The sequence below is a fragment of the Propithecus coquereli genome, unplaced genomic scaffold (assembly GCF_000956105.1).
Source record: "Propithecus coquereli isolate 6110/MARCELLA unplaced genomic scaffold, Pcoq_1.0 Scaffold312, whole genome shotgun sequence".
Classification (NCBI taxonomy): domain Eukaryota; kingdom Metazoa; phylum Chordata; class Mammalia; order Primates; family Indriidae; genus Propithecus; species Propithecus coquereli.
Genome location: NW_012148753.1, coordinates 102149 through 114470, shown reverse-complemented (window position 1 = coordinate 114470; position 12322 = coordinate 102149). Strand labels below are relative to the sequence as shown.

Below are 12322 nucleotides of genomic sequence, written 5' to 3'. Positions count from 1 at the left end.
GAGAGTAATAGAGAGTCCATGTTTTTAGTTCAACCATGTTAAGTTTTCCTGTATCTTTTCCTCCTTGCTAGGAAAAGGAAGATGACAAATCAGACACCTCAAGTTCTCAGCAGCCTAAAAGTCCACAAGGTCTGAGCGACACAGGATATTCTTCTGATGGCATATCAAGTTCGCTTGGTGAAATTCCAAGTCTTATTCCGAGTGATGAGAAGGATATTCTCAAGGGACTCAAAAAGGACTCTTTTTCACAAGAAAGCAGCCCTTCTAGCCCCTCAGATTTGGCTAAGTTAGAAAGTACGGTCCTCTCTATTTTGGAAGCTCAAGCAAGTACTCTCGTTGATGAACAGTCAGAAAAGAAAACACCACCCCATGGGCTTTCTCCTGAGAAGCCTAACGACCAACAGAAAACTCAGATTTTCTCTGAAACCCTGGAAATTGCTATTTCAGAAGAGGGGCTCAAGGAGAGTCAAGAAGAAAAGAAAGACACTTTTAAAAAAGATAGCCAACAAGGCATTCCTTCCAGCAAGGACCATAAAGAAAAGCCTGAGTTTCTTGATGACATAACTGCAAGAAGAGAGCCGTATGATTCTGTTGAAGACAGTAGCGAAAGTGAAAACTCACCTGTTCCACAGAGAAAACGGAGAACTAGTGTTGGTTCATCAAGCAGTGATGAGTATAAACAGGAAGATAGTCAAGGATCGGGGGAAGAGGAGGACTTCATTCGAAAACAAATCATAGAAATGAGTGCTGATGAGGATGCTTCAGGTTCTGAGGATGATGAGTTTATTAGGAACCAGCTCAAAGAGATTAGCAGTAGTACTGAGAGCCAGAAGAAGGAAGAAACAAAAGGGAAAGGGAAAGTAACAGCAGGGAAACACAGACGGCTGACTCGAAAAAGTAGTGCAAGCATCGATGATGATGCAGGGAGGCGTCATTCGTGGCATGATGAAGATGATGAAACATTTGATGAAAGTCCTGAACTTAAATACAGAGAAACTAAAAGTCAGGAAAGTGAAGAACTTGTAGTTGCTGGAGGAGGAGGGCTACGTCGATTTAAAACAATTGAACTCAACAGTACAATAGCTGATAAATATTCTGCAGAATCATCACAGAAAAAAACAACTTTGTATTTTGATGAAGAGCCAGAATTAGAAATGGAAAGCCTGACAGACTCACCAGAAGATAGGTCAAGAGGAGAAGGATCTTCAAGTCTTCATGCTTCCAGCTTCACTCCTGGTACATCCCCTACCTCCGTGTCATCACTTGATGAAGACAGTGACAGTAGCCCAAGTCACAAAAAAGGAGAAAGCAAACAGCAACGCAAAGCTCGGCATAGAACACATGGCCCTCTTTTGCCTACTATTGAAGATTCTTCAGAAGAAGAAGAATTGAGAGAGGAAGAAGAATTATTAAAAGAGCAAGAAAAGCAGCGGGAATTAGAACAGCAGCAAAGAAAGAGTTCTAGTAAAAAATCAAAGAAAGACAAAGATGAACTTCGAGCTCAGAGAAGGAGGGAAAGACCAAAGACACCACCCAGTAATCTCTCTCCCATTGAAGATGCATCTCCAACAGAAGAATTACGTCAGGCTGCAGAAATGGAGGAGCTCCACAGATCGTCTTGTTCTGAATATTCACCTAGCATAGAATCAGACCCAGAAGGCTTTGAAATAAGCCCAGAAAAAATAATAGAAGTACAAAAAGTTTATAAATTGCCCACAGCTGTGTCTTTATACTCACCAACTGATGAGCAATCTATTATGCAGAAAGAAGGTGATCAAAAGGCATTAAAAAGTGCTGAAGAGATGTATGAAGAAATGATGCATAAAACACACAAATACAAAGCTTTTCCAGCTGCAAATGAACGAGATGAAGTGTTTGAAAAAGAGCCTTTGTATGGTGGGATGTTAATAGAGGATTATATTTATGAATCTTTAGTAGAAGATACATACAATGGATCAGTAGATGGCAATCTGCTACCAAGGCAAGAAGAAGAAAATGGATTTATGCAACAGAGAGGAAGAGAGCAAAAAATAAGACTTCCAGAACAGATTTATGAAGATCCTATGCAGAAAATTACAGATCTACAGAAAGAGTTCTATGAGTTAGAAAGCTTACATTCCATTGTTCCTCAAGAAGACATTGTTTCAAGCTCTTATATCATCCCAGAAAGCCATGAGATAGTGGATCTGGGTACTATGGTGTCTTCTACAAGTGAAGAAAAAAAATTACTAGATGCTGATGCTGCCTATGAGGAACTTATGAAGAGACAACAGATACAGGTAACACCTGGATCCAGCCCAACCCAGCCTCCTATCAGCGATGATATGACAGAGTCCACCATGGACTTTGACAGGGTTCCTGATGCATCTTTGACATCAAGTGTTCTTTCCGGAGCGTCTCTTACAGATTCGACAAGCAGTGCAACACTCTCTATCCCCGATGTTAAAATAACCCAACATTTTTCAACAGAAGAACTTGAGGATGAATATGTAACTGATTATACAAGAGAAATTCAAGAGATAATTGCCCACGAATCACAGATTTTGACCTACTCTGAGCCTTCAGAAAGTGCTACATCTGTCCCACCCTCTGACACACCTTCTCTCACATCATCTGTTTCTTCAGTTTCTACCACAGATAGCTCCTCACCTGTTACTACCCTGGATGGCATAACTACAATTTATACAGAGCCCGTGGACATAATAACTAAATTTGAAGATTCTGAGGAAATTTCTTCATCAACTTATTTTCCAGGCAGCATTATAGACTATCCAGAAGACATAAGTGTATCTTTAGATAGGACTACCACACCAGATGGTAGAGCTAGTGCTGATCATATTGTGATTTCTTTATCTGATGTGGCACCTTCTATCATAGAATCTGTAGGAACTAAACCTACAGAGGGAACAATTGCTGACACTATTTCCACTGACTTATCTATATCTGGAAAAGATCCAATGAAAAAAGACAAGAAGGAAATGGGGAATGAAATTATTCTGGAAGTTTTGGAAGCTTATAGAGATAAAAAGAAGGAGTCTGAGGCTGAACCAACAAAAACTAGCTTATCTGAAACTGTGTTTGATCAAGCACCTTCTTCTGTAATAGCCCTTCCAGTGGAGGAGCAGCTTTCAACTACATACTTTATATCTGGAGAGACCTTTGGGCAGGAAAAACCATTACCATCTGGCGGTCCTTCTGTTTCTGCTCTTCCAGCTAAAACTCGTCCATTCTTTAGAAGTTCTTCTGTGGACATATCAGCTCAACCTCCTCCTCCTCCACCTCCACCTCCTCCTCCTCCCCCACCTCCACCCCCTCCTCCTCCCCCACCACTCCCTCCACCAACTTCACCTAAACCAACTATTCATCCTAAAAAAAAATTAACAGTTACAACTCCAGTGACTCTAGCTACTACAGTGACACCTCTGTTTGATGCTGTTACTACTGTAGAGACTACAGCTGTTCCAAGGAGTGTTGGGTTACCTGCAACAAAAATATGTACCACTGCACCTCCTCCTGTTCCTCCAAAGCCATCTTTAATTCCATCTGGACTTGTATTTACCCATAGGCCTGAGCCAAGCAAACCTCCAATTGCTCCCAAACCATCAGTTCCACAGCTTCCAGTAACTACACAAAAATCAACAGATATACACCCCAAACCAACAGGCCTATCTTTAACTTCAAGTATGACCTTAAATTTAGTGACTTCAGAAGATTATAAATTGCCTTCCCCCACCTCCCCACTTTCCCCACACTCTAACAAGTCCTCACCGAGGTTTTCCAAATCCCTGATGGAAACTTACGTGGTTATTACATTGCCATCTGAACCTGGGACACCAACGGATTCTTCGGCTAGCCAAGTAATTACTAGTTGGCCCCTGGGATCACCCTCCAAAGATCTGGTTTCCATTGAACCGGTGTTTTCTGTAGTTCCTCCTATGACAACTGTAGAAATTCCCAGTTCTTCAGACCAGACTGTATACATCTCTAAAGCTTTGGAGACATTTCCTGCTGCCCCTGTCACAGCACTGTCTTCATTTCATGCAGCCCCTACTTCAGTTACACAGTTTCTGACAACAGAAGTTTCCAAGGCTGAGGTTTCAGCAACCAGAAGTGCAGTTCCTAGTGTTGATCTCAGCAGTATCTCTATATCAATTCCTCCAGAGCCTCTTGCTCTAGATAACCTACATTTAGAGAAGCCCCAGTATAAAGAAGATGGAAAATTACAACTTGTTGGTGATGTCATTGATTTGCGTACAGTACCGAAAGTAGAAGTTAAGACAACTGAAAAATGTGTGGATCTTTCTGCCTCTACAATGGATATGAAAAGGCATATAGCAACAAATGAAATTTATGGGAGACAAATTAGTGCTGTCCAGCCCTCTATTATAAATCTCAGTGCAACTTCAGTAGTGACTCCTATATCCCTGGTCACTGAGACAGTGACCTTTGTCACATGCACAGCTAGTGCAAGTTACACTACAGGCACAGAAAGCCTAGTGGGTGTAGAACATGCAATGACAACACCACTCCAGCTTACTACATCAAAGCACACTGAGCCTCCATACATGATACCAAGCGACCAGGCCATTCCTACAGTTAGGGAGGAAGCACCAATAAACTTATCTCTAGGTACTCCAGCACATGCAGTAACATTGGCTGTTACAAAACCTGTCACTGTGCCTCCCGTTGGTGTCACAAATGGATGGACTGATAGTGCCACATCCCAGGGGATCACTGATGGGGAAGTAGTGGATCTCAGTACAACCAAATCTCATAGAACTGTCGTAACAATGGATGAATCTACTTCAAGTGTGATGACCAAAATAATAGAAGATGATGAAAAACCTGTTGATTTGACTGCAGGAAGAAGAGCTGTGTGCTGTGATGTGGTTTATAAATTACCATTTGGACGGAGCTGCACAGCACAGCAACCTGCAACTACTCTTCCTGAGGATCGTTTTGGTTATAGGGATGACCACTATCAATATGATAGATCAGGGACATATGGGTATAGAGGGGTTGGGGGAATTAAACCTTCCATGTCTGACACTAATTTAGCGGAAGCTGGACATTTTTTCTATAAAAGTAAGAATGCTTTTGATTATTCTGAAGGAACTGATGCAGCAGTAGATCTAACTTCAGGGAGAATTACTACAGGTCAGTATGATGTGGCAGCAGACCTTTCTTTGAAATGTCATTATGGTGTTCCTCATCTCATTTCAGGATGAAAATGTGGTCCCTTTTCCAATTTTGTTACTTTTTTTCTCTTTCTTTGGATGTTTTGGCAACATATTTTGGAATACATATGCGCTTTTATTTCTTCATTTTTTTTAATTTATTCTGCTCAAAGTCATCTGCATGTGCCTGCATGTTCAACATTGCTTTTATTCCGCATCTAATTAGGTTAACCTGTGGATTTGCATGCAGTCCCATTCATTATGTTCATCAAGATGACAGGCCTTTCAAACCCAAAAAGCATCATTCATTCTGGGAACTGGACTATAACTCTGCCCTGTATTTCAGGTGAGGTAATGGATTATTCAAGCAAGACTACAGGTCCATATCCAGAAACACGACAAATCATTTCAGGAGTTGGGATTAGTACCCCGCAGTATTCCACAGCAAGAATGACACCACCTCCAGGACCCCAGTATGGTGTGGGGAGTGTTTTGAGGTCATCTAATGGTGTTGTCTATTCTTCAGTAGCAACTCCAATACCCTCCACATTTGCTATAACCACACAACCTGGCTCCATTTTCAGCACCACTGTGAGGGACTTATCTGGTATTCACACAACTGATGCAGTGACTCCATTATCCACCCTGCACCAGAGCCAGCCAATGCCCAGATCATATTTTATAACAACAGGTGCATCTGAAACAGACATTGCAGTGACTGGTATTGATATCAATGCTGGTTTGCAAACTATTACTATGGAAACTCTTACTGCTGAGACAATAGACTCTGTTCCCTCTTTAACCACAGCATCTGAAGTGTTTTCTGAAGTGGTGGGAGATGAAAGCACTCTTGTAATTGTCCCTGAAGAAGATAAACAACAACAACAGCTAGACTTGGAGCGTGAGCTCTTGGAACTGGAGAAAATTAAGCAACAGCGCTTTGCTGAGGAATTGGAGTGGGAACGTCAGGAAATTCAAAGGTTCCGAGAACAAGAAAAGATCATGGTCCAAAAAAAGCTGGAGGAGCTGCAGTCTATGAAACAGCACCTTCTCTATCAGCAAGAAGAAGAGAGGCAAGCCCAGTACATGATGAGGCAGGAGACATTAGCTCAGCAACAGTTACAGCTTGAACAGATTCAACAGCTGCAACAACAGCTTCACCAGCAGCTAGAGGAGCAAAAGATTCGCCAGATCTACCAGTATAACTATGACCCTTCTGGAACTGCTTCTCCACAAACCACTACAGAACAGGCAATTTTGGAAGGTCAGTATGCTGCCCAAGAAGGCAGTCAGTTTTGGACAACTGAAGATGCAACCACTACAGCTTCAGCTGTTGTGGCAATTGAAATACCACAAAGCCAAGGGTGGTACACAGTTCAGTCTGATGGTGTTACTCAGTACATTGCCCCGCCCGGCATCTTGAGCACTGTTTCAGAAATACCTCTAACAGATGTTGTTGTAAAAGAGGAAAAACCACCCAAAAAGAGAAGTTCGGGAGCTAAAGTCCGAGGACAGTATGATGAGATGGGGGAAAGTATGGTAGATGATCCTCGATGTTTTAAAAAGATAGTGGACAGTGGTGTACAAACTGATGATGAAGATGCTGCAGATCGGAGTTATGCAAGTAGGAGAAGGAGAACTAAAAAGAGTGTTGATACAAGTGTCCAAACTGATGATGAAGATCAGGATGAATGGGATATGCCTACTAGATCAAGGAGGAAAGCTCGTGGAGGGAAATATGGTGACAGCACGACAGAAGCTGACAAGACCAAACCCCTTTCCAAAGTCTCCAGCATAGCAGTTCAAACGGTAGCAGAGATATCTGTGCAAACCGAACCAGTTGGAACCATAAGAACACCTTCGATACGGGCACGAGTGGATGCCAAGGTAGAAATAATTAAACACATTTCAGCACCTGAAAAGACTTACAAAGGGGGCAGTTTAGGATGTCAAACAGAAGCAGATTCAGACACACAAAGTCCTCAATATCTGAGTGCCACATCTCCACCCAAAGACAAGAAACGCCCAACACCTTTAGAGATTGGTTATTCATCTCACCTCCGGGCAGATTCCACACTACAGCTGGCTCCTTCCCCACCCAAATCCCCAAAAGTCCTTTATTCACCCATCTCACCACTTTCACCAGGCAAAGCCTTAGAATCAGCCTTTGTACCTTATGAAAAACCCCTCCCTGATGATATAAGTCCACAGAAAGTACTGCATCCAGATATGGCTAAAGTTCCCCCAGCAAGTCCTAAGACAGCCAAGATGATGCAGCGTTCTATGTCTGACCCCAAGCCTCTGAGTCCAACAGCAGACGAAAGTTCCAGGGCTCCTTTTCAGTATACCGAGGGCTACACGGTAAGAGTGATTCTTTTCAGTTGGAAGACAATGGATAAGTTGATGTTAATCATGTGTTTGCAAATTTTAGGAGGCAATAAAGCTCCTGGTACTTTAAACACCTGATGTTAAATTTCAGTAAAGATGATTGCATTAGAATTTGCAAAAAAAAAAGAAAAAAGAAAATTATAAATTCACTTGAAAATGCCAAAGAAAGAAAACATATTATGGAAGGCAAAATTAGAAGTTTATTATTTTATGACAATGAGATTGAAAGTTTTGTTCTACTATCATACATCTCCCAAATGTCAACTGTAGGCTGTGATTTCAGTAAATATAATTAATATTCATATTTAAGTATCATGACATAAACATTAAATATAAAAAGATAAGGCAAAGTATGACCATAAATTCAGACCATGGATACTGAAGTTCTTTAGTGGGAAGGTCCTTGGAGATCATCTGGTCAGTCCCCCTTCTGCCAGTCAGAATGTCTTCATAAAAAGGCTTGGGACATTTACTAGTCAAGAGAGAGCTTTTCTGGGGCAGGCAGATAAAAGTATAATATAATCATCATTATTTATCCATGCTTATTTTGTTTCTGGCAGCTTTCTTAATCTACCCTCAGGTAAGCCTTAGTCCTAGTGTATATAGAAACAAAAATAATTTTGACTAATACAGATTATTTTCAAATATATAGATATAATTTGAGCAGAAAAAGAACATATACAAATGTTAGAAATATCTGTGAAGATCATTATAATTGAGAATAAGAAATGTTAATAATCAGCTATAAAAGCAGCCATATCCTACTTAAGAAAATCTAATGTATAACTGTTTAGAAGGTGATTCATAGATTTAACAGTTCAATCTAGAATAAGACTTCTGTTCAAATTAGTTTTCTGTAATGCATAGTTACTGAACTCTAGATCTTCGAACTCTGAGGCTTCCAAGTAGGTTTTTCTGAGACATTGCTGTATTTCCACTGATCCATATATGTTAAACATTGTCTGTGGGCTGAAAAATATGTCATTATATGTGACTGTAAGTCTACCTGTAAGTATATATAGACATATCAATATTGATATTAATAAATTATAAATTTATTTCTAAGTTTTCTAGTTATATAGTGGTATTGCATTATTATACCTTTTGCTCAAACAGTATACTCAAAAAGTAAAACTGTCTTCATGTGAGGGAAGAAGATTATAACTACACAGTCAGGAAACCAGTGGTGCACTGAGATTTCATCCAGTTTACAGAGAGTTATTTTATGCATAGCTTTGTTTCTAGAATAAAATCTATGGTGCGAAGTGATTTTTCATTTAGTTATAGTGTGTTGGTATTTATTTTTTATAGCTATGGCCTATAAATTCACTTAAAGAATTACATAGAAAACTTTGAAATATGTTTTTTCATAGCATTTTGAAAGTAATATTGAAGGCTTCCATCTTTAGAAAGAATAGGCTTTTCCAGTTGCCATATTGACCGTTTACTTAATATATATCCCTGTACTCTTAATTCAAATGAACTCAATTAAAGAAGAGATTCGAGTTAGCAATATTTTTTTCTCGCAGTATTTACTTTGGATTTTGAAATTTATCCATTTGGAAATGGATACAATGGGTTGCATAGGTTGTATTCCTGACTGTATCAGCATTATTGATGAACCATTTAATCATAAAAGAACTTGAGTATAATTACCAAATAATACTCCAAGTCTAAAAAATCCTAGGTGTATTGAGCACAATTCAGTAGTTCCTTCTTCCATTCAGTCAAACTCAATCCATATTTTAATGTGGGATAATTGTATACAAACTCAAAGGTATTGTGTTTTGCATGCACAAGTTAGGCTATTTTATATACAGATAATGTTTTTAACACTTTAGATACTAGGAGTCTAAGATGTGAATTTTATAATTTGTTCCTAAGCAAATGTGTAGACATGCTTTGAGTCTATTTGAAAGTAAATAAAATTAATTCTTAATTATAAATGTGGATTACTGTTAGCTGTACTGAAAAAAAAATAAGTGATATCATAGTTTAGCTCAGTAGTTTACAAATTGTTAATTTTCATAGACTAATAAAGTGAAAAAAATTACGCCATTCAGTAGGCATTGAAACAATATAGAGACACGTACAATACAGTGTAAAAGATGAGTTTTATTCTGTACTATCTCTTTTTCATGGAAGTATCAGGAGAGGTTTCAAAGAGGTTCTGAGTCATGAAGATCGAGACCTGTGTTGTACCATGAGGAGAAAAGGGGAGGACGTTCTATGTATAGGGAATAAAATGTACAAAGACTTGGACTGATGAATAGACATAAAGCAAAGGAGAAAACTGTCTACTATAAACGCAACTGGAAATATGAGTGAGGGCCAGATTCTAAGGGATCTAATTTGCCAAATTACAAAGTTTGGATTTATTTCCCTTGATTATGAGAAACTTAAACCAGAGCCACATTCATTTTTTTATTTGCACTGTGCACTAGCCCCTGGGCTCATTCTACTCTTGCTTTCTCTGCAGTCAATTCTCTAAACTAAGCACCTAGAGTGATTTTCTAAAATGTACATCAGATTATGTCGCTGGCTGCACAGCTTAAACTCTCCAGTAGAGTTTCATCAAATTTAGAATATATTAGAAATTTCTTAGCAAGGCCCCACGTAATATGGTTTCTGATTTTCTGACTACCTCACTGGTCACTTTCTACACTTGCCCCCTTCTTCACTCTGCTTCACCCACTGGTCTTGCTGTTCTTTGGATGTGCCAACCTCATCCCCACCAGGACCCATGTCTGGATCTCTCTCTCCAGATCTGTGCATGGCTCACTCCTATGGACAGGTTTGCTCAGATTTCACCTCCACAGAGAGTGTCTTCTTACTTTGTTCTCTAAATAAGTTTACCTATCACCATATATCTCCATTTCTCCATTTTCTACATATTACTTTTTAAGTACATTATATTGTATATTTAAATTTAAGTCAGCTTTCTTCTCCAATAAAATATAAGCTCTGCAAGAGCAGAAATTTTGCTTTGCTTGCTGCTGTAGTCCCAAGTGCCAAGAACAGTGCCTGGCACAACGTTGTGCTCGACATTTATTGAATAAATTATTAAGGGGAAAATTATAATCATAGACGCAATGGGATGAGATGTACATTGAAAGACTCTGGCTGGTGACTTTTCCATTGCCACAACTTGGGTGGCAAAATTCTAGCAAGTCCTGTTGATCATCTAAGGTGGATATGTCTTTTCCTTAAAGAGTTGCTTCCATTTTGTTTATTTTTTATAGACATCTGAAACACTGAATACAAATTGAATGATTTTTATCTATCAGCGAATCCGGCCACCTTACAGATAAGAATACAATGCCAAGAGTAGGCTGGTGACTTTATCATGACTCCTTATTAAACCAGTACCTGGCTAGAATTAAAATGCTAGACTCCACACTTTATAGTTCTTATCCTTTTATTAGTTTCTTTGGGACTTACTGAACATTTCCTAATTATTTCTTGCTAATACAGTGCCATGCTTAGTATCTGTTTATCTTGTCATTTCCTCTGCTGTCCTTAAAATTCCAGTTTAAATCTCCATCGGTTAGGTTTATTCATTTTTGGAAATTAATTCTTGCTTGTGTTTGCTCATTTTCTCATTTATTCATTCGTTATTCTTTTCCAGACATGGTGGTCAACTGTAAAAAGATACAAGATGAACCAAAGAGGCAGGGAAGAGGTCATGCTTGACCTCCTACCACTGGGATCATTTTGTTCTTCTTCCCCATGTATTTTCTGAGCTTGCTAGGGGTCAGTTCATTCTGAGGGCTTGCTCAAGGGAAGGATCTGTTCCAGGCCTCTCTCCTAGTTTCTACTGCCTTGTTAGCTTGTAGTTGGCCATCTTTTACCTGTATCTCTTAATTTTTTTCCCCCTTTATACATGTGTGTTTCCATTCCCAAATTTCCCCTTTTTATAAGGACACCAGTCATATTGATTAGTTCCACACTAGTGACCTCATTTTAACTTGATTACCTCTGTATAACCCTGTGTTCAAATAAATTCACATTCCGAGGTAACAAATGTTAGGACTTCAACATATCTTTTTGAGAGGGAACAATTTAACTTATAACATCTATCAAAGCACTATAGTACACTTTTTGTTGTTCACCAGCAAATATGGACTCTTTGTTTGTTCTTTGGTCTTTTTATTCCAGACCCCACCAGTCTGGTACAAAATCACAGCCCTAAAACTAAATTACATTTCTTACAACATTTATATAACCAAACAGTTTTATCTTGCAGCCTACTTCCTCTTACAAATTTAAGTATTTCATTCTGAGTAAAGATGGGAAAAAAACTACTACTGTTCCCTTAAGTCTTCCAGTTTGTGCCACAAAATATTTCCAAGAGATACAGCAAAACAAAGTCAGAATTTATTCCTTTGCATGAGGTTAGGCTTTCAAGATAGGTATGACTTGGTAGTACTATATTTTCATCATGATTTAGCAAAGGCACAAGAAGTATACTTTCTAATGAAAGGTAGTATATGGACAATGATTTTCTAAGTTTTGTCAGTAGAATACTTCTTCAATTAAAATGTTTTATGGAAGCAAAAGACTTGAAAATGGGAAGAAACTGAGGTAGAATGATCAACTATCTATTGTGATGACTAAATAAACTAACATTTATAACCTACCCATCACCACTTCTGGCTATCCAGTAACACTGATTCTCTTTCTCTCAGGTTGACATTTGGCAATATCTGTATTTCCTCAGCAGAAAGTTTCCAACTATCATTAAAGAGCTTTACTTT

General features: G+C 39.0%; 1 protein-coding gene across 1 annotated transcript in view; it reads left to right on the top strand.

Moving 5' to 3' along the window:
- Positions 1-12322, top strand: part of PCLO (piccolo presynaptic cytomatrix protein) — a 94894-nt gene that overhangs the window by 2944 nt on the left and 79628 nt on the right. The window contains 3 exon segments of the mRNA XM_012650117.1: positions 72-5351; positions 5354-5491; positions 5493-7538. Of these exon segments, the coding sequence (XP_012505571.1) occupies positions 72-5351; positions 5354-5491; positions 5493-7538 (7464 nt within the window).